The sequence below is a fragment of the Anas acuta genome, chromosome Z, assembly GCF_963932015.1.
Source record: "Anas acuta chromosome Z, bAnaAcu1.1, whole genome shotgun sequence".
NCBI lineage: Eukaryota > Metazoa > Chordata > Aves > Anseriformes > Anatidae > Anas > Anas acuta.
Genome location: NC_089017.1, coordinates 5,471,477 through 5,494,284, shown reverse-complemented (window position 1 = coordinate 5,494,284; position 22,808 = coordinate 5,471,477). Strand labels below are relative to the sequence as shown.

The window sequence follows — 22,808 nt, the reverse complement described above, 5'->3', positions numbered from 1 at the left end:
TGGCCGAAAGATTACATCCTCACTAAACCCAGCACATGACTTCCGAGCTGGTCACTCACCACACTACAACAAAATCCACATCCTTCCAGAGGCCAGTCAGGCACCACGGATGGGCTGTGGGAGAAGAGGGACGGAGGAGAGGAAGCAGTTTGATTAGTGCTCCTAGAAAGAAAATCAATGCAGAAAGCAGAGCGTTCAAAATGCGTTTTCACGATCAGCAAATTGACAAATAGTTTCCTCTTCCCCCTGAAACATGAATGCAGCCTTAATGCGTTTCTGAGCGCAGGCCACGTAATCTAACTTCTACAGCCAGACAGCAGAATCGATTCCTGTTTCCATTTCGCCCTGCGCTCTCCTCCCCTCCCGCGGGTGCTCAGGCCTCAGTGCACGCTGATACACACAGCACGAGGTGCAAAGGTTGCTCACGCAGCAGGAACGAGAGCCCACAGCAAAAGGCTCTAGCCAAAGAGCAAAAGGTACCAGCCAAGACTGAGACTAAACTCGGTGCCTGAGCACCCTTGCAGCACACACACAGAACAGATGGGACCCCTTTGGGAAGGGAGAGGCTGGCGTGGTGGTGCTCTAGCCCCTCAGGTCTGCTACATTTTCCATAAGCTACTGAGTCTTTGGTAGCTGCTTTGCTGTCTGAACCCTGGAGCAACTGGTCTAGAACACGAACTCATCACAGAGGCAGAAACTCAGCACCTCCTACACACTTCTTGAAAGTTACCTATAAAATCCATGAGACACCAGCAAGTGCTGTAAGACTGGAGCATCCACCAAGGTCTGTTCTGTCCCCGAGGATCCCACAAGTACCTTTCCCCCTCCCATCTTATATGCACATCCTCACCTCACATTTGTTGGCAAGAAATCCTCGCCTTTCCCACTACCTGAATCCAAAAGTGTGCTCCAAGACAGAGGAAGCAGAGGCTGTGCAGGGACCCTGACCCCAGCCTTGTTTCATACGGTCCCTGTAAAAGCCCAGCAGCATCAGAGGTATGCTATTAAATGCAACAGCGGAACAGCAACACTGACTGTGACATGAAATCTTCTCATCCCTCTGTAACTCTAAGAAAGGAAGGTCTTGATGAAAAAGCAGCTTAATGGTTTCCCGAGCCCGTTACGGGGATTCAGCATCGTGCAGCTACCTGGGCATTTCCAGCCTGAAACAGGTTTGGAAAGAAATGCTCCACTGCATTCTCACCCATTCAGATCTACGCTAGGTACAGAAGGAAAGGACTTTCCTGAATGAGCACAGAGCCAAGAGTAATTGTGCAGGAGCCCCCCAGCAACCCAGAGGGGTTCGGCAGCACCGTGACAGCCCCTGCAGGAGCCGAGCACAGCGCCCGCTTGGACTCCAACCCTGGCAGCAGCACAGGGCTGAGTTAAGGCAGTTATTGCAGCAAGACATTCCTTCAGCCTCAGGGCCAGGTGAGAGACTTAAGCCACATCTCTTACATTATGCTTTGTCTTTCTGCCAGGGAAAACAAACCGCGGGTTTGCACACAGCCATTGTTCCGCTGAAGCGGTGAGGAGAGCGCTTTGTGCGCTGCCTTCAGGAATGACGTGTTGGAAACACAGTGGGTACCTTCACGGACCAACAGACGTAAAAGCTGAGACTGTGTTTGCAATAAACAGAGGATAACGTTTTGTTACGGCTTGGTGTGAGCGGAGGGCTGGGCTGACCAGAAAACTGCTCTGGCAGCAGAAGGAAGAAGAGCAGAAACCCAGCACTGACTTCTATCAGCCCCAGAATAACTAATGTTGCTTTTAAAGGCAGAATTTGTCTGACTTAATACCTGAAATGGTCCTTCAAAAATCCATCACCTGTTGGACTGCAATAGCTGTGGAGGGATCTGGATGGCCTCAGCAGCAAGGCACCTGTACCATGATGTTTACCTCAACTGAACTGAGAGATTTAGCTGCCTCAGTAAGCACTCCAGGATAAATGGAGCAGAAACAACAGTGATTTATTAATTTTTAATAGTTAATCAAGAAAGAAACACTTTCACACTGCCTTTCGTGTTCAGGTAGCAAAGAGCTTTCCTCAATCTGACCACTCTAAATGCCCACAGGACAACTTCTCTCACCTTGCTCAAGGCATTGGGAACCAAATAAAAGCAAGGTGTGCTCATTTCAGCAACCAGCTGCATATAAAAATCATCTACTACCACCCTCAGATTCTCTTGGGCAAAAAAGAAAAAAAAGAGCTTCTATTCTGTTGCCTGCAGTAGCAAATTGATCTACCCAAGGGATTTCCCTTTTGCCAGATGTCTTGAGAATGAATTACAATCCCTCTTAATTCATGTGAATTAGCATCTTCCTGCTCAGACGATCTGCAAATTCATTACCCTGTCCAGAGACACACAATGCTACTAAATTTATTTGATTTACTATACAATTTTCAATGAAGCTTCCTCAAAGCCACTCCACCCCTTCTGCCCACAGCACTGTGACTTACAGCAGCTGGGAAACATTTAACTCCTTGGAAGGCTTTTCCAAATTCCTGTGCACAGACAAAATCAACCCCATTTAACTTTCAGCACCACTGTAGACAGCAAACACAAAGTGCACATCCCAGTAAACCTCCCAGCAGCCAAACTTCACTCGTAATTCTTTTGTTTTATTGGTAAATCCTCTGGCAGTGTAGTATTTAGAGCCTTCGTGCATACAAATGTCCCAATCCACAGGCAGAAAGCACCCTGGTGGCCTCCCTCCACAGCTCAGACGTCCCCATACACTGGACCCGAGGGACATTTCCAGCCCTGAAGGAACACTGCAGCTGCCTCCTCTTGCCTGGTTTTGCTCATGAAACCTCCCCTTAGCATTTGCTTCTTGCCAGAAGTTTCACAGCCTCGGGCTCGGCACCCCTTCGCCTGTACAGGCTGAACTTTGGTGAGCCAAGTACTGAAATCTATCCAGAAAAAGGCAAGCTTTTTTATATAGAGAAGTTATATGTCACTGTCTTGTCTAAATCTCCTCTATTACTGCCATAGCCTGTGGGCATCAGAGCGACAGCACAGCGGCAGGCTGTCTGGAGCATTCCCTGCTCTGTCTCATTCACACAAACTTGGAGAGCTGGCAGGGCATCCTGACAGCCTACACAGGAATAAGAAAGCTGGCAGGACAGCATGATGGCACGATGATCAGAACAAAGACGCACCTATTCTGTCCAGTATGCAGCCTGATGGCTTTGGTGAACCAGGTAATTTCACACCTCCTACAGATTCTGACACTTTTTATCTCAGCTTCTGCACAAAGCTTGCTGAGTACACACAGCACAGCTCTACCTGCACCGGAGTTTTACAGTGCTCCACTTCTTCCGTCCTTACAAGGGTTACCTAGAAACTTAAACACAACAAATTTAAAACTTGCTAGAAAACCCTGAGAGTTGCAAACATGCCAAACAAAACCCCGTTATCAAGGTATACCTGAAACAAACGTCCAGCTTTGCAGATTCTTTCAACACAGGGTGCTTACAGTTTTTCTTTTTTGTTGTTTTTGTTGTTGCTTTTTGTTTGTTTTATTTAAAACTCAACCCTCACTAGCAAAAGAAGCCTTCGTTTAAAAGACCCTATGTCTCTAAAAGATGTCACGCAACAGAAGGGGTGGCAATTCAATTTACTTTCTACAATAGTTTAAATGCAGAAGACAGTATACGTAGGCCTCTAAACACTTTCAGTGACAAAATTGATTCAGACAGTTGGAGAGACATCTGGATCTCATTTACAGGTTAATCTGTTACCAGATTTGATTTGACACACTGACTTAACATCACACAGGTTTGCATGCTCCTGAACTGAAGTGTCATAGGCATTCGTGCTTGTTGCTTAACTCAGGAACTCACCCACCTGAAATATTCCTTGAACTACTTCAACAGCAGAAATTCACAGGTCAAGGAAATGTAGTTATGTAGTTAGCACACCCCTGCACAAACAGTGAAGGCAGGTCTAGAAACTTCTCAAAGAGTGCCCATTAAAAGAAAAATTATAAATAGTGCTACAGAATATGTGCTGAGGGAATTGGGGATAAAGAGGTTTCTTAGAACAAAAATCAAACTTGTGTCTCACAAAAAAAAAAATAAATCAAAATCATCTTACTAGAAGGGTAAGGGACAGGAAGAATAAAATAAACTAGGTGTGCAGCTTGGAGAAAGCAACTGGGACAGGGAACAAAACACAAGAGGAAAAGTAAAAGGGTTGCAACTGGTTCTTTCCCTGAAGGGACAGCAAACATCAGACTTCCAGGATCCTGACACCAGCACCTCTCAGCAAATATGTATTGAGCAGCAAGGTCTTGCTGTTATTTGTTGTTTTGAAAACAAAATTTTAAATAGAGCACTTAGCACTGGATAGGTTCACAGAGAGAAAGGGAGGAAACTCATAAAACTGCAGATCCCAAGACCCAGAACTCCCTTCATCTCTGAACTAGCAGAAGGATACGGTGATTTTACTTAAACACTGGCACAGAATAGGATCCACACTGGCAAAATACAACCAATATACCACAACCACTGAGGACAAAGGCTGTACTGCAAAAGGAATGACGTATTTTAAAAACGTGCTCACCATTTTACCCCAAAACCTTCAGGAGATCTTATCAATAAAATGCTTAAAGCATTGACAAGCTATTTCATAAGCCACAGCTCACACCATTTATACACTGAGCATTAGCTCTTGGAGCTTCCTTACTGCACAGCAGAAGGTTTATTAAGTTTACTTACAGCTGATCCCAGAGAGAGCTTCCTGAAAGTCAGTAGGAAACATTCAACTGATTTCAGATAAGCAGCAGCTGAAATAAGCTTGACAACATTGTTCCTTCTGCCCGGGTAAAAAGAGAATATTCATGACCCATACAGCCAGAAGAGCTGGAAACAGATGCTGGGAAGCAGTAAAGAAAGTAGCAACATGCAATCCTTGAACTTTACAACCCCCTGTAACAGATTAGCACTGCTAGTGAATCCTAAGCGCCAACAGCCCATAAAATATTTTCCAGTTTTTACATGAAATAGAGTTGGAAACAGAACAAGTGCAGAAGCCTCCAATTCTAGGCAGCTTGTGTGGCTAAATGTTGTGCAGGAGCAAGAAGGAGGTGGAAGTGTAAGGGGAGGAGCGGGTCGCATTGTGTTGGTGTTCCCAAAGCCAGGTAAGATGCGGCACTGCAGAAGCTCTTCCTAGGCACAGGGTTATCTATCCCCCTTTCTCCTGTGGTCCACATCCAGCTGGCAGACCGCCAGTCTCAGGAGACTTCCCCAGCCAACACAAAGCAGATCAACCACCTGAGCCTCACGTCACCTTTCAGGTGAGGAGCAGAAATCGTAAGCCATCTCCTGCCAGCTTTGGGACGTGCTGCAATGACAGCTTCCCAGCGCCCAGACAAAAATCTTCCCTCCAGCAACGCATCTAATTACCCGTCCTTAAAGGCTGTGCAGAAACTATTAGCTCCAACCCTCAGGAGCCCCACAGCCTGTGACAGACACGGTGCCTCAAAGACACGCCAAGTCAAAAATGCTCCAGAGAGCCCTTTACCTCATTACTCACCTCTTCAACTTCTCTGGCAATAATCATGATCTCAATGCAAGCTGACAAGTTAATTCTGGCAAGACAGGAGCCAGCATACTGAGATGCTTATTTAGAATTGCGCTTTACTCCTGCTAACAGCCCCACAAAATCTGAAGAGTGAGGTCCCTTATTACTACCACCACTGTTTCTCTGGGGTAGATGCACGCATAAGCCATCTAATCCCTTCCTAGCTTTGGCCAGACCTGGCACAGGCAGGCAAGCATCACCTCAGACCGTTTGTATCATCTGAATTTTTCTTGAGAGGTGGGAAAACACACACTGAAATTTTGTTATGATGTGATTAGCAAACCAGAAGTTGAAGCCTCTGTCTGAAGTTTACTAGGGGAAGGGGGGGCAGCAGAAGATGGTGATGGAGAAATATATTTGATCCTATTTATGTAACAAAACTCCTTTTAAACAAAAAGGAAAACTCTTTTTAAGCAAAAAGGCAGCGAAGGTTGTAGCCAACCTCCCTGATCCTGGAGGAGAGCTCCACCTATACACACTTAACATCCAAACATGGAAACCAGCTGATAAAAAGCACAACTCGGAGAAACCCTCTAACATCTACTCCTTCCCTCCTCAGCTGACCAATGCAGACACGTTGCTGAAGATTCCCCGAAGTTTCTGCTCAGCAGCTGCTTTGAACTGAGCAGTGAGGACAGGAACAAAATCTCTTATTCAAATCACGGAGATTACGGAGAGGTTAATCCTCCTGACGCTGGCAACACAGACAGCTCTGTCAGGTGACCTGGTTCCCCAACCAGGAGGTGAGCTAAACAGCAATCCAAGCTGCCTCTTCTCTCCAATATCCTGTTGTAGCCTTCACCTTATTGTTAAAAAAAAAAAAAAAAAAAAAAAAAAAGCAGCCTGGATACAAAATACTGGAGTGAGTTACTGTGCATGTGTCTTTCTCTCAGATTTATTCCGTTACCTTGTGCATCAGCCCTTTTGCTTAAAGGAGTTCCCTGCAGGTTACAGGTTTCTCTTAACTTTTCAGTTTCATGATCAAAAGAGACAGCATCTCTACTCCTGACTCTGTGCCTGATTAGGAGAAAAAAAAACATCAAATCTTTCAGAATTTGCACATGCAGAAGATAAATACTACTGGGCAGAGAAGAAAGGAGGCTTCTAAATTCAGTGACATAAATTACCCTGCTTTCAAGCTCTGCGAGGATGAGAAATGCATTACTTTAAGTAAGTGGAAATGCCTTAATTGATACTGTGAACAAAACCTGCACCATTTAATTTCACAGAAGACAGACTTAAATTCATATATGCTCATAGCTGTCAATGACTAAGGAAATATGTATAACGTAAACTGTACCCTAACACCAGAAGGCAGGAAGACAGACAACATATTGTCTGCTGGAAGACACTCTGAGCTGGTGAACTGACTTGGCTGGCAAACCAATAGTTCAACTAGTTTACAAGAAAAGCTTGCATATATAAAAAAAAAAAAAAAGAAGAAGAAGAAAAAAAAAAAAACAACACGAAAATAAGAGAAAAACCTCATTCAGAAGTGAGTTCCTTCAGCAGTTTTATTTTATTTGAAAATGAAGTCCACCTCTTCACAATTAATTTCTTCCAGGACACAAAGCACATGCAGCAGCTGCCCAAGCCTCGTAAGCTGTCTCTGGTACCAAAGAAAGAAGAAAGAGCAGGAATTACAGATGGAAATAAAACAACTGGAATGTATTTCTCTCTCTTTAGTCAACAAAAGCACTGAAGTCACCTGTCTAGTGTCCTGAATGACTAAGGCTTCTATGCTCCCCAGGCAGATGTAGGTTCAACATGAAGCACCCTGGAGCAAAAGCTGCTGGCTAACCACCCCAGCAGTGATCACCATCTAATCACAGCCTCCCTATCTTCAGGTAGTTTCACTGAAGTTACAGGATGGGAAGCAAGCAGCCAACTGAATGAACACGGCTAATCGTCAAGCTCACCTGAGCACAAGCTTGCCCTGAGAGGGACTGAGCTAAACAAATCTCATTGTTCAACTTCAGAAGTTTAACATACTTGCCAAAAAAAGAAACTCAAAAATAAAGCAACAGCATATTTGTGATGGATTCAGTAATACATACATACATATATATATATATATATATATATATATATATCCCACCATACTACAGCAAGAGATAAGCTCCCAGGCAAGACAGCACCTGCGTTTTCCTGCACCAAGTAATGAAGCAGAATTGGTCTAATTTTGAAAAATCGTTTTAATGAAAATGTTAACATTATGTTACTTAAATATTTAATTGCTTTGACCAGAGACAACCATAACATCTAGGAAACAGAACAAAGCTGACTGCAAGCACTAAGGAAAAGTAAAAGAAATACTTAGGATATCAGCTACAGTATAACTGAATGAGATTCCCAGACGAGAACTGTGAATCTAAGAGAATACAGATTAGAGATGAATTCTTTGGAAGCCTGATTTTACTCTTGGCATTCACAAACTGCTCAGACAACACTGGTTCTTGGATGACAAAGACAAATTCCAGAAGTTGGACCACGAGACTGGCACCAGCTTTCAGGACTTCTTTTGTTTTGCTTAAGGTCTTAAGATGCTAATCACTTACAGTATTCCCTAGAAAGAAGCTGAAAAGGATATTTCAAGCTCAGGTTGTAAAGACAGAATGTGTTTTCCAAAATCCAGCTACAGACTGATACCCAAGCATCATTTAGGAAGAGCAGCTGACTGCTCCCCGTGGCAGTACTGGTATCTGAAGGAGCTGTGTCTCCTGAATACACCAGCACTTACCATTTTTGTTTTGACACAGCAAGTACACAGAACTGAATCACAACCAGATGTTACTATTGACAAGGATTACACCCAAGACAGCTGTCCTGAAACCCATGTGTTTGCTTGTATTTCAGCCTCCATAAAAATTACACTGAAATTCCATCAGGGTAAATACCATTAGTATCAAAATCATTAATTAAAATAAACAGCCAACAATCAGTAACAATTTAGTATGAGCAAGTTTCCCCACTTGCTGTTTGGTTTCTTCTTAATAAAATGCGTAACTAAGCAAAATGGTACATCAAAACTTTACCTTTATATATATTGTTTATAATGGACAGTTGTCAGAGCAGGAACTCACACCCCAACGAAGTCAGTGCTGTGAGCATCACAGGACGGGAAGGGGTCTTTCTGGTTACCATCTCTAGCTTCCATTCTCACAAAGACCTGTACCCTAATTTCCAGCCGAGGCTTTAATACATGACACACTTATACCTACTATATCTTATGCCAATGTTATCCTCCAACTTAAGTGGCTTTTCCCATCCTGTGCTTTATTTCCTGAAGTTATTTCTGAACAGAAGTCATAGATCCCATCAATGCTTGTTTATCGGGTGGAAGAAGCCACAGCCTCCTGCTCTTCTCACTGGAAGGACTGAAAGGAAGGGAGAGCCAGCCAAATTTACTTCCACCCTCCCCATTAAGTCCTACCTGAGCTTGTCCATCCCAAGTAGGCTCATCCTGTGCAGGCTTCTACATTCACAGACAATTTACCCATGCCTTCGTCCTTCTCTCGTACCCGGAATACTTTCCCCAGCACACACAGCTCCACCTTTTCCTCTTCCCACAATTATCCCATACTGGTTGGCAACACAGTTCTGAATCACAAGAATTCCTCTTATTCCATGAAGCTCCTCCTTGTTTTTCAGAAATTCCTGTCATTTGCCTTTACATGTGTAACTCTTCTACTTAATACCAGCTCATTTTCCTTATGGATTTCCCCAGGGTCACTTAATTCTTCATGCATTATATTTCTCTACTTCCAAATCGATTATGCCATTAGGACTGGGCTTAGAAACAAGTTTGACACACACATTCCTACTTTTCTTGCCACACCACAAGCAGAAGATGCCTATCTGCTTTTCCCACCAGTTTTTTAATGTTAGTAGCTTCTGCTACAGCCAGTCTCTCACCCACCTTACGTTTCTTCTGCCAGTTCCAACCTTCTTCAAAGAGAAACATCTGCTGTGGTGATTGGCAAGATGCATGTTTTCATACAGAGCCAAGAGGTTAGCCCAGCAGTCTGCCTCTTGCAAGCCTACACCACATTTATACAAAATTACCTTCCACACCGCTTCCATCTATTAAGCTTTTATTACTCTCACTTTAAACCTCAAGCTATCACAGTCTCCTCTGCTTTTGAGGTCAGGATGCACATATTGCCCACACTTCTCTCTTATCTCCTTATCTTTCTGCCACCCCACAAAAACCACCAATCTCCTTCTCCGATTATGTGATGCCACTGCTGGCTTACAGCAGTTACCAGACTTAGATTTCAAGCATTGTACATGTTAGCACTCTGGGCTAGAGCTTACCTGACTTATATTCATCAAGGTGTAGAAGATTTGCTCCCACCCTGTACATCTGTGTATTGTTTTCAGCCCTCACAAGAAACAACAACTGCAGCTCAGGGATCACACCCAGCTCATCTTTACACCCTGTCCCTATGCACTGTGGCCTGATTCCTTCTTCTGTGAGATGGGTTGTTTCTCCTTTTTGTGGGATCAAAGCACCTGCTGTTACCTGTTTTAACATCCTTTGCAGGAGCTCACCTCTTCTGCCGAGTTGCAAACCCCTGCCTTATCCCTGCACTTCCTGATCCCCAAGATACATCTCCCTCTACAAACAGATTTTTCTGCCCACACCTCACATAGGTTCAGTGTTTGCTCACCGTATCCTGACACAGTGATCGGGTCAATCATCAGCTTTGGGGTCATTTCCTGGGAGAAGCCTTTCCTTGTTATGTGAGATGCTAATATTTGCCCCTGCAGCTTCACAGACTTCCATGTCTTCCTCCATACCCAAGCTCCTGACTTCACCAAAAGGCTTCTATATACTTTTTGCAGGTGCTGGTATACAAGTTTACCTCTTCAATTTCCCCTAGGTTACATTGTAGTCACTCAAACCAAGTTCACTTCCACATCCAGCATCTCCTCAGCATTCTCTGTGCTGCTTAAAGCCACAATTAAATTTGCCTTGCTCTTAGGGCCACAGTCACTATGCAATGATGAAACTGCCAGGTACCACAGCCCTGCACCCAGCCCTGACCAACTGCACACCCCTGCCTGCCACACTGACAATGCCCAGAAACACTTCTCTCTAACCACATTACAAGATTTCTACCCACATTTAAATCCTGGACACTGTAGATCTCCAGTGTTACCACAGCAAAATCTCTTATCCAGCTCTTCCCGAAGTAATTTCAGCCCAGCTGGTTCCCTTTTATCCACCCTAATGCCACTTTACAATTCTGCATCCCTAACGCAGCAGAATATTGCCACCAGTCACCTTTGTTGCTCTCTTTCCAGAGCAGGGCATCCCCTCCAATATCTCCATTCCCATCGTAACCGCTGTCATTGCTGCTTCAAGTCCTACACCAACAGCTCCAGCACCACCACTTCAGTCACAAGCTTCCCAAAGTGATGTTTAAGAAACGGACTTAGAAAAACTATTAATTATATGCATTTCACTTTTTACTCTTTTTACTTCCTATAACTTTGTACATCACTTGTTATTTTTAGAGTCATGCAATCCCTAATTCATCTCCGACACCAGCTCTTTCCTGCTGCTGAGAAAAACTGGAATGCCAGCCCCAGCAAGCGTGCACAGGGTTAAGTCCTGTGTATTCACACTCCAGTCACGTGCAGCTCTGCTCCAATAGAGCCTGAACACATTTCTAGATCTCTGACTGAAGTGTCCGACACTTACAGGACAGTAACTACAAACTCAAATTCACAACAGGTTTGTTGCTAGCCTCCTGCTAAGCCACACTCTTCCCACCTAGCCAAAGCGTAACAAAACAGTGATTTAACATGCCAGCCTGGCAGGTTGCGGCATGTCTTGATCTCGTTTCAACCACCAAAAAATATATGTAAGTGTTTTTCATCACAGTCAGATCATCCATGAAACAGCCAAGAACCTCCACTTAAGTAACAGGCATCACCAAAGTCCCTTTTTTCCCCAGTCCTTAAGTACTGGCAGGGCGGGGGATCAAAATTTCCTAATAGTTTTTCCAGCCTAAGGAGAGGCACACCTGCTGCTGTGATGCTGAAGCTGAACAATCAGTTCAGGTTACAAAGCATGAATTTGTCATGTATGACGATAATCAACATAAGGCTGCCTAGAACTGCTGCAAATCCTTCGTCAATTTTAATTCAGAAACTGATCTTTTTCAAAAAGACTTGAGGTTGTTATACTAAAAAAATAGTGTCCTACAGAGGGTCATATTAGATTACTACAACAATCCATTCTGGCCTTATAACTATAGAGTTTCTAAGCAGTTAATCTCCTCAAAAAATCTGCTATTAAAATGGAGCATACGCAGACTCCACTTACTTAATTTGATATGTGAAAATCTAATAAAATTTTGCACACGCAGCAAGTTATACCAGGTAGGAAAGGCTGAAACATAATTACTATCTCATATCCACTTCCCCTCCCCACCAACTACTGTTCATGTTACATGCCACGTCCAAGTTTCCATACATAAGTTTCAGCTCAGATCAGGATTTCAAGTCTGGGGCATGTGTGAGCTAAAAAAAATAGAAAGAATTTATTTCATAATTAACAAGAACTTATTAGTCTATAAAACATCACAATTTTGGTGGTGTTTGAACTCCTACCTCCGAAAATGAAGGCAGCCTCAGCTTTTTAGTAATTTATGGGCCTCAGGCTCTTAAGAAAAGTCACGTGAAATGCACCTTTCAAAGAGGCCAAGCAACTTCCTTAAGAACAGCACCCACTTGCTTATAAAGAAAGCATGATGAAGAAGAGTTCAAAAGATTGGGAGGCTGAACAGAATCTGAATGACATGCAGTTTTCTAAAACGTGTGTAGCTGTTAATGCAGTAGTCAAATTCCCTCCTCACCCAAAGCTGATAAGCTACCTTGGCATCATCTCAATTAGTGCGCGGTACTGCTGGCATGATGGAAAAAAACAGTTATTAAAGGTTTCCAAGATAACAGCTTGCAGATCCCCAGTGCACCTGCAGTCGTAACACCCCACAGGGGCTCCAGTTCCAAAGGACTGTGGCTGTTGCAGCAGAAGACCAAGTGACGGCTAAATGGGGATCAGCACAGGCACTGGAAGTCAGAAAGCCCTGGGTATTTCCTGAAAACAAGTTCTGGGGTTTGAGAAATCCCTCAGGAAAAGCAGGTGTTCATGAAGGATTTCCTTCTAGACATTCAAATGACTCCAAATTCATTTACATTTTATTTTAATTCCTTGGAAACTGGAAGTTGGCCAAGCAGAAAATTTCCATTTATATTATGGCTTAAATGAAATTTGTCCCACAGTTTCTTCCGATATAGCCTTTCCATCACTACCTGACCATACAGAACTGTTCTGAAATACCTTTTAAAAAATACTTTTCAGCAATTAAAAAAAACAAAACTGAAAGGGATGAGTTTGCATAGCAGTCTTTGAATAATTTGGTCAAGCATTTACTGAAAAAAATTGATTTAAAGAAACCTTCTTGGAACACTCAGGATGCCAACATTCAGTGTAGAGCAGAATAAAACATGCAGCTCTCCATCGCTGAAGTTTACAATGTTGTCTGGCCTCAATCAGGTACCCAGTGACAGAAAAAGATATAAAAAATGCCCACAGTGAAACGTTACCATTGGGCTGGCACAAAGCTTTAAAGGAATGAAGGGTTTAATGGGTTTAACTCCAGACCCAAACTCCCTTCCGCAGCAGAGGTCAAGAAAGATGGCACCAGGTTGGCTATATGTTGCAGACTTCACCTGGACAGGAGTGACCCAATATAGCCTTTACTGTAAAACTCCTCCTTTTATTTTTTTATTTTTTTAATCATACACCTTAAGCTGAATATTATTACACTTATCTTGGCTGAGAAAATAAGCACGGAGTGAGCTGATGCTCAGAAGTGCAATTCTGCAATTATTTTGTATCGATAAATTACACCTCCATGGTGGAAATGCTGGAGTTTCCTTAGAAGAGCATTTGGCTGTAAAGAATTAAGAGGGTTAAGTCACAGGAGCTTTAAGTAATAAGGTTAAAACCAGTATTCCTTAAAGGGACACAGCCAGGGCTGGAAGCCAAACTTCTTTTAAAACTCAGCAACAGTTTTAGGCTAGAGATTATCTCGAGGAAGACACCTTCTCTTATCCCTCATCAGACATTCCCTTCTAGTTCAACTCACTTTCCATTCATAAGTGATGTTTGGGTGCAAGGAAGAAGATGAGGGGCCTGAAGCCTGCACAAAGCTGTTTGAAGATAATGCCATGTTTCTGTTTCTAAATGACCCTTTTCCTAGATTACAGGCAAGCAAAAAGGGAAAAAAATCAGGGGTGTTTTTTTAATGCTTAACACAGCTTTTAACCCATGGAACCACGCCCAGAAATTATAGAACCTCTACAAATTTTAAGTCTGGACATTGAAAGTATACCCTGAAAACAAAGTGGGGGGGAGTAGTATCTACCTGACAACATCTCAGTTTAATATAGAATCATAAAATCATAAAGATTGGAAAAAACCTCCACGATCATCTGGTCCAACCACCACCCTACTACTACATCATCCACGAAACCCTGTCTCTAAGGAAAGGTTGCACCTGGTGCTTAAACACCCTCAGTATAGAATTTCAGTAAGCCAAATGTCTCTATAACATAGGCTTCCCCATTGAATGCAGGTACACAACTCCCTTACAGTTCTTTCCAAAGCTTCTTCCAACTCACCTGACAAAAGGATGAACCTACAAACACTCAAGAGCAGCATGCTAGAGAACTTGAGCTGAGTCACAACCATCAGCTGGTAGCATTTATTTTCATTTTTAAGATACCCTCACCTACTTGTGAGAGACACAGCAAACCTGCCAGCAACATCCCTGTTTCTTCACCACTTTCCATAACAGCAGGGTATGAGTTCATGTAGTAACGTGGTGCTTAAGGCGTTCAACCAACACCAGCCAAAAGAATTCTTCAGCTGAGGACTTCTCTTCCTCTAACCTGACCCCATATCCATTGCAAGTTTCTTGCATTCTACACTGCATAAGAAAGGAAAGATCACTAACATCAACAGGTACTCACTGTCTTATGTAAAAGTGTGATAATTCAATTGAAGCTCAAAGCTAAAAATTGGCAAAATAACATAAGGAGTCTGTATTGAAAGCCTGTTGAAGGAGGGGGGCACCTGAGCTTTTTGTGACACACTGAGTAAACCTCACTTTATCTTTTCATTGAACAACAAATCATTGTTTGGAGGTGTTTAAACTTTTTTTTTTTTTTAATCTGGATTAAAATTGAACCTTTCTATCTCAACTAGAACACAGATATTCAGCAAAACATGTCACAAGCAAGGTGCTTGGTATGGTAGTATTAAACAGAAATGTGAACTCATGGAAGACAGTATTAGTCAAATAAAGCTGGTCAAGTTGAGAAATACTTGAGAGCTCTTATGCCTACTGGCAATTCCACAGTTCTTTTAAAACTTGTAGATAGCATTCCAACTAAAAGCACTAAGCAGGAAAAGTACTTTGGATCCCTATTACAATTTACTTCTGCAGATCAGTGATTTCAAAATTGCCTACAGTAGTTGTGATCAAATCAAATACCTAGCAATACACAAGAGACATTTCAGAAATTCACAAAGCTGGGGATAGTTATTAGTTATTTCACTGAGAAAAATAAAATTGAACAGGAACTGTAATATCAGATGCAGAAACCATTTATGAAGAGCTTTCTAGGGAACCAAAAGTCACTACTCCTTGAGCAAGTACAATTTTAGTCCACCCCACTCCAAAGCAGCAAAGAGATACAAGCCACTGCACAACATACAAGAAATAAACAGTTATCAATACAGGTTAATTGGCCCTACAAGTAAGGGGAGATGAGATAAATACAAAAAAAAAATCTTAATCATCTTAGAGATAAAAAGAAACACTAACAAGTATATTGCTATCCTAACTCAGTCACTGATTTATTTGCCGATGGCAAAGAAATGACAAGCACACACTAAACATTTGCTGTATGCTTGGGGAGAGGCAAGGCACCTGTGTGAGCACGTACTTTGCAGTCCACCAGTAAGTGAAGACAAAATCCAAGATGCAAATAATAAAAATCAGAAAGTCTAGACACCTGAAGAAGCCTGGAGCCCTGTGACATTTGCTTTAAATACATGCTGAAAGATTAAAAGAGTCCCTAAGGAGACCAGAGTGCCACACTCCAGGTGACAGTCAGCATGCTCACAGGAGGACAGGTACCTACAGATCACTGAGCACACCAGGCAAACGGCTGTAAAAACTAATACATCAATCACTGTTTACAGGGTAAAGTTCTGAAAAAATTGTTACTGCTAAAGCAGTGAGAGCAAGTTGCTTCCACACACTTGAATACAAAGAAAATGCCAGGTACTAGCAGGTTTTAATCTACTGAAGAGAGACTGAGGGAAGTCCAAACACATCCTCACAGCAGCTCCCGATCTGTTTGCAAGACCACACAATGAAATCCCTGTATGAAAAGAGAGGTGTTGTTAGACACAGCACTCTGGTTTCAGGTCTCTAGGAAGAGCAGTGAGAACAGCTTTCACCGAGTGACTGAAGTAGTTTCCAAAATATTGTGTAAAAATTGTTAACGAGGTATAGGGAAAAAAACAAGGGAGGCAAGTTTCAAAACAAAGTAATAAAAGGATCATTTGCCACCAGACATATGCATTTCACAAGCCTCCAAGCCAAATACTTAAGGGAAAGTCCAGGACTTAAAAAAAAATAAAAAAAAAGCAGTTATATTGCTTGGACTTTATATGACACTATGTAAATTGTAACTAGCTCTCAAACTGTTACAGTTCATAATAAGGAATTTACAGAGCTTGGATTAAATCCATCAGTATGTTGCATATTAAAATATTATGTTAAAAACAACTTTAACACATTTGACCTAGCAGATCCCAAACTGAAGGAGTCAGCTGAGAGGACACCAACTGAGAAAAAAAAAAAAAAAACAGATGCTGCCCAAATTCAGGAAGCACCTCTGCACATTTCCCTTACCCCACTGAAAACCAGAGAGGATTTTCCAGCCGTTCTTAGTGACCAAACTCTTAGAACAAGGAGTCCACATTACTTGCTGATACGCTGCAGTACTAGTGCCCAAAGCTGAAGGAGGGTTTGAAAGAGAAAAGTGAATGAACATCTGTGCATCACAAGCCAAATACAGTCTGTAGGTTTTAACCATTCCTGCTACTTAACAACAGAAGCTTGAAGGCTTTACAGTTCCCTCTCTGATTAAGCCACCAATTCCATGTCACCCTTCCAAACCCCAAACTTAAGATTCAATGCATTGAGGCTCTGTTAAGAGCTAAGACACTTTACCTTAGCATCACTACCCAAAATTGTAACACATTTTGTTCCAAAACTACATATGCTGGTAGTTCCCTGATTAATTGCAAATAGAGAAAATGAATCTGTAATAATATATAGTCACCTCTTCATGAAGCAATGTATTTGCATTAATACCTGCAGATCTGCTACTGTCTTCTGAATCTAATTTTGTTCTTTTCCATTTTAATCTACACAGAAGCAGGTAGGGTTTTGTCATTGTCTTGTTTTTTTCAATTCTGCAACCATTTCAGAAAGCAGTCACAACACAGCAGTACAGTCACCCTATTGCTGAGAGTACTATTTACAAGAGAGAGTCCTTCACCATTGAGAAGCAAGAGCTGGAGGCACTGCATTCAGCCTCACAAAGAACACAGAGGTGAGTTGAGGCTATTGTATTGAGGAAAAAAAAAAAAAACCACAAAAAAAAAGCCCTTGTGCTTGATTACTGGCCTTCTAGTTATGGATGTTTCTATATATTCAACAAGGTGGACATGCTTTTATTTCTAGTGTCAGTAACACTCATTTCCATTTTCCCCACTAGCTTTTTTCTCTTGGATGTCGGAGTTTAGTCAGGTGGGCAGGTACTGGAACCCCATTTTAGCTGGCAACACAAGAAAGCGCTGTTAGGTTCCCTGAGCTCCACTCCAGCTGTTCTGACAAACCAAAAAAAGTCACCAGATAAGCAAGCTTTGCAGCTCTTCAAAGCACCAGCAACATAAGCAGCATGCAATGAAAAGAAAGTCCCTAGCCCCTAGATGTTATGAATTTCCCACAGTAGTCAAAAACTTAAAATTTCAGAGAGCAAGACCAGAACAGATCTCCTAACTCTATGTCCCACATACCTCAGGCAGCTAAGTCTCAGACTGATACTGCAGACCAGACATCAAGACAAAAGCACTGCGCCCTCACGGGACTAAGCCACACACCACGTGCAGGGATGACACAAGATCCCCACTGCCAATATCCCTGGAACAGCAAAGTAAAGCATTTCAGATACTGATACAGGGATAGGACAGGTGATGTATGAGACAAAGCAACACGATTTTTATTACTATTATCAGATGGAGAAGGTAGGTTCAGGAACTAGGGAGCCAAAGGAACTGAAGACACAGCATAAAGCTGTTATAAAGAAGGAAGGAAGACTAGAAGAGAGCCATCACTGGGTTTGGTAAGAAGCTATGACATTATCCTGAGATACCAAGAGCTGGTGACAAAGTAAAATGTAATAAAAGTGAGCAAGTGAAAGGGTCTGACGTACGTCTTTGGACAACGATGCAAAGAGAGCAAAGGAATCAATGACAACACATTGGTGACCAGGTGGTTCAACCTCGGTGGGGTCCTCACTTGGTATGACCCTTGCAAGCTGTGCTGAGACAGCACCTACTTCTGCCTGTAAGCTGGTAGACAGAAAAGATCAGACAAAATTTAATGAAGTTAAGATCCAAGGTAAAAATCAAGACTTCCAAAAGGGAAAAAAGTTAACAACGTAAGACTGATGTGAAAAACTGACTGCTTCCCTGGGACTACTTTTATTTAATGCATGCTATTTTCACAAACACAACCCTAAATGCAAACTAATAAAGCGAACTGTGCCAAGAGAAGATTATGAGACATAATCCAGACACAGCTGCTCTGAACTGGAGTATATGCAATCTCTTTTGCACTTCAGCGGTAGAATCAAAATATGAAGAAGTCTTCTCTAAAGGCCTCAGTTGTGTAAAATTTAGCATTTGTTTTCTGCTTCACTTACACCCTCTGCATCTTTCAAGATTCCTCCTCCCCAAGAGTCCCTTAGATTGCTCCTACAGCCACTTCCCACATCCTCCAAACACTTGCAGGTGAGCCCAGACTTCTGCAGAGTTTAGATTTCCTGCCAGGCACTTCTACAACAGACAGGGCACAAAGCTACTGAAAAAAAATACCCGATTTGATCTCTGAGAAGAAAAAAAAAAGAAATGTACCTCTTAAAAAAAAAAAAAAAGAGATCAAGTCACAAATGTCAGCTGCTCTATCGGGAACAAAGGCAGTGCTCAGATCTGTTTTGTGTGCACTGTTTTAGATTACCCATTCATTAAAATATCATTAATGCACATAATTCAAGTAGGGAAAAAATCTGTGAATTACAACACTTTCTGGCTGCTGGGCCTCATGTTACACTGCCACTTAGATTTTTTTCCATGTTTCACTTTTATCTGTTAAACTGCAATTCAGAGGCGATTAACAGTGTCCTAATCACCTACTTTTCTTTCACAGGTTTTTGGTTGTCTTTCTTTTTTTAATCTCAGGTCTACAGCATACAACCCTAAGATACTGTGCAAACTTAGATGAGTATCATTTTTAATGAAAAAAGCAGCTTGTTATAAATAAATACATAAGTCAACACAACTTACTCCTGCTTGCACCAAAAGTAATTGTTTTACCTCATCTTCTGGTACCTATTTTGTTTTTCAGACTGCTCTACACCAGTGTAACACCATTTTACCTTTAATGGTTCATACTTGTGAGTTCTCATGAGCTTATTCTTTCAGTCATGAACGTTTTAAAAAACACATTTAGTAAATTGACTGTATTCTTCATTCTTATAATAAAGGTGATCTGTATCATCTAAATCACTGCCAGTATTATCTGCCATCTTAGCACAGCAGGTGGATATAGAATTTCATTTTCACAGCAGTTCTCCACCACACAGTCACCAACCACTTCATTTTTCTTCTTTACATCTTTGCACCCAGACAAAAATAAACCAAACACAAAAGTGTATCATTTTGGACCACCGAAATGCTTTTGTCCCAAAGGGTCTATGGATGATGAAGGAACAACCTTGCAAAGCAAGACTGTCTCAGTAACTGCAATATCCAGTTCATGGTCTTTCACTACTCTTAGTAGATGGGGTATAAATACACCTTTAGCACAAGTGGCCAAGTTTCATGCAGGCATCAAAAGCAGATTTTTTTTTCCATAGGACAGCCTGAGAGCATTTTGAAGATCAACCACTAAGAAGAATGGGGAAAAAAAGTAACATTTAAGCATCCCTGAGCTAGTAAGAATCAGCTTCAGATAAGATATTTTGGTAAAACTTTCCAAATTTCTAAGTCCACCAGAGATGCTCAGTGTGCTTTAGAGATTAGAGAACATTTTTAAGATAAGCTCCACACTTACACAACTCTCCTACCTCCTAAAACAGAATCTTTCTATTTTATTTTTTTTTTAATAAAAGGGTTGAAACTTAATTAAGAAGCCCTCTCATACAAGAACACTGCCCTCCACAAAACACTGCACACTCAATATACTCCTATATTACTCAGATGGCATCTTTTCATTAACACTATCATCAAAACATTGATTTCCATTCAAAAAGGTGATGAACAGCTGGGTGAGGAGCTGTTATCAGACCAAGGGATATGAGCAAAAGAAAAGCTGAACTGGCAGCAGCACACCAGTGTCAGTTTTTTATCATATCTGGCAAAGGAGCTGAGAACATTAAAACAATACTTCTAAGCCGAAGGGCACGGCTGTGGGGACACCCTGCGACCAGCGTTCAGCGCAAAACACTGACAGGAGACACGTCCCAGAAGCACGAGTCCTGGCAGATGGTACCCTTCAGGGATTTAATTTTTTTATTTATTTTTTTTTTGGCACAAGAGAGCAAGAAATTGAGAACTGGAGATAAAGAGCAAGCGACTAGCACTGTAACCCATCCTGCATGGGAAAGCGCTACTTTTCGGTAACCTGTTCAGCAAGGGGACGAGGCTCGATAGCAGGAGGAGATGATTATAGTGATGTACCTGAAATAAATAATGCTGCAGGTTAGAAGCACAGACACTGAGGATAACAACGTTAAGGCTACTGACAGCAGCCTGCTCTCTGCCAGCAGCGCAGCTTCATTCAGCAGCAGCGCTTCGACTCGTGTACAAACGAGCTACGAAACTCAAACACGGCTCCTCCCCGCTCCCAGGTTTTGGCCCCTGGCTCCTCGGCATCGCACCTGCTGCTTCCTCGCCTTCCTCGGGGCCTCTCCTCGCCCCAAAAGCTGTCCTCGCCCTCGGACAGACCTTTGGGGTTGGGGTTGGGGGGGCTCGGCCACCTGAAGGTGCGAGGCTCAGCGCCGCCTTCACGGCTTCGCCACCCGACGGGGGCTCAGCTGAGAGGCAACCGGGATGCCGGGAGGGATGGGAACCGTCAATTAAAAATAAAACACGGAAAGCCCCACGCAGACCTGAAACCTCCCAGCTGTGCTCCCACTGCGAGCACCGCACCGGAGCGAAAACCAACTTTGGAGGCAGGTGCTGGGGGACTTGCCCGTCCCTTCGCGGATCCCTCTGGGGATCCCCACGGCTTCGCCACACTCCTCTCCCCCCGTTTTAGGCAGGAGACACCCCGAGGGGTGTGCGGGGTGGCCACCACCTGCGGGTGGCACCCACCGGCAGCCCCGGCTCCGGCTCCGCCACCGCCCCCACTCACCTCGCACGCACAGCAGCGACATGGCGGCGGCCCCCCTCCCGCCGCCGCGCCTCAGCTGCGGCCCCGACAGCCGCCCCCGGCTCTCCTCATGCCGCCCCGCAGCCGCAGGTCGGCCGGGCGACGAGGAGGAGGAGGAGAAGGAGGACGAAGAGGAGGAGAAACGAGGGAGGAGCGCAGGAGGAGCCGGTCCACCGAGCCCCGCTGAGGGGAGGCAGCGGCCGGGGCGGGGAGGGCAGGGCGGGAGCTGCCCGCAGCCATCCCGACATGGCCGACAGGGGGCGCCGCCTCGGGCAGCACCTCAGGGCAGGGGGGGCCGAGCCCCCTCCTCACGGTGCTTTGCCTCTGCTTTTCTTCTTTTTTTTTTCTTTTCTAACTGTTGTTTTACTCCTGCGCTCGTTTGAGTCATGTCCTCGTAGTTTTAACAGGTGGCCTCTAATTCTTTTAGTGCTGCTTCATCCCAGAACCCTTGTCCTACTTAGTCCCAGAACTCTCACGCTGTTTCAGCCCATAACCCTCACACTTCTGCATCCCAAACTGTTCATTCTGCAATGTACTTTTGCTTACAGACGATCCAAGGAGAAACAAATCCTTCCTGATACTGAAACTCAAAAGCAAAGTGGCATCTAATGTGATTTCTATGCCATTCATGCTTACGATGACCCAGAAGTCCACAGGGGGCATGGGACAAATCTCTTCGCTGGGTCTTTCAAAGACTTTTCCCAAAATTCGGACCTAGGCAAGGAGACAATGAGTTATGTCCTGTGCAGCAGTGTGTTCTACTGCCTTTGAGTTTGCTGCACAGAAGTGTATCAGTTGTGGAGATATGGCAAAAGCACATACAGCTTATCTGAGATGGCAAGGGGGACCCCTTGAACTTTGTTCCTGCAAGCAAGCAGGCAGACTGTGTGAGGCAGACTGATGGTCTCAGAGGACTGCAAACGCTTTCCTCCCCCAGCAGTACAAGCAGCCATGGTCAGCAAGGAAGCTGCAAGGGCCAGCAGCAAGGCAGGTGGTGAAGGGATCTCCTCCTGCTGTCCCAAACTGGCCTCAGTGCTGCTGAGGTGCTCCACAGAAGCTCTGGTTTGCTTATTTGCGTGTTATTTAAGTCTGGTAGTACCGGCATCTGTGTTTTGGCTGCATATCCTCAAAGCCTGCCTAGCTGCAAGCTGAGCACAACACTAGCTTCCCAGTTAACTCCAGGGGACGCCTGAGTTCCTGCATGCCTGAGGGTAGGATGCCAGATCCTCAGCCTTTCCAGATCTCCAGCACTCCTCAGCTTTCAGCGGAGTCTCAGAACTTTTTGCCAGTGAAAGATCAGCTTTCACTGATCAACAGCTTGGGTCTCCAAGCTGTTTGCACACCTCTCCTTGTCCTTCCTTTGCAGTCTTCTTGCAGAAGAAAACCCTTTAGCTGCACAGGAGCT

General features: G+C 43.5%; 1 protein-coding gene across 3 annotated transcripts in view; it reads right to left on the bottom strand.

Annotated features, from left to right (window-relative positions):
• UNC13B (unc-13 homolog B) overlaps positions 1-21,626 on the bottom strand; it is a 211,783-nt gene extending 190,157 nt beyond the window's left edge. The window contains exon 1 of one of the 3 annotated variants that reach the window (XM_068666536.1): positions 21,386-21,626. In XM_068666536.1, coding sequence (XP_068522637.1) covers positions 21,386-21,407 — 22 coding nt within the window. In that variant the 5' untranslated portion in view covers positions 21,408-21,626. The remainder of the gene's footprint in view (positions 1-21,385) is intronic. The other 2 variants (XM_068666537.1, XM_068666538.1) reach the window with 2 other exon arrangements.
• Positions 21,627-22,808: the final 1,182 nt, after the last annotated feature.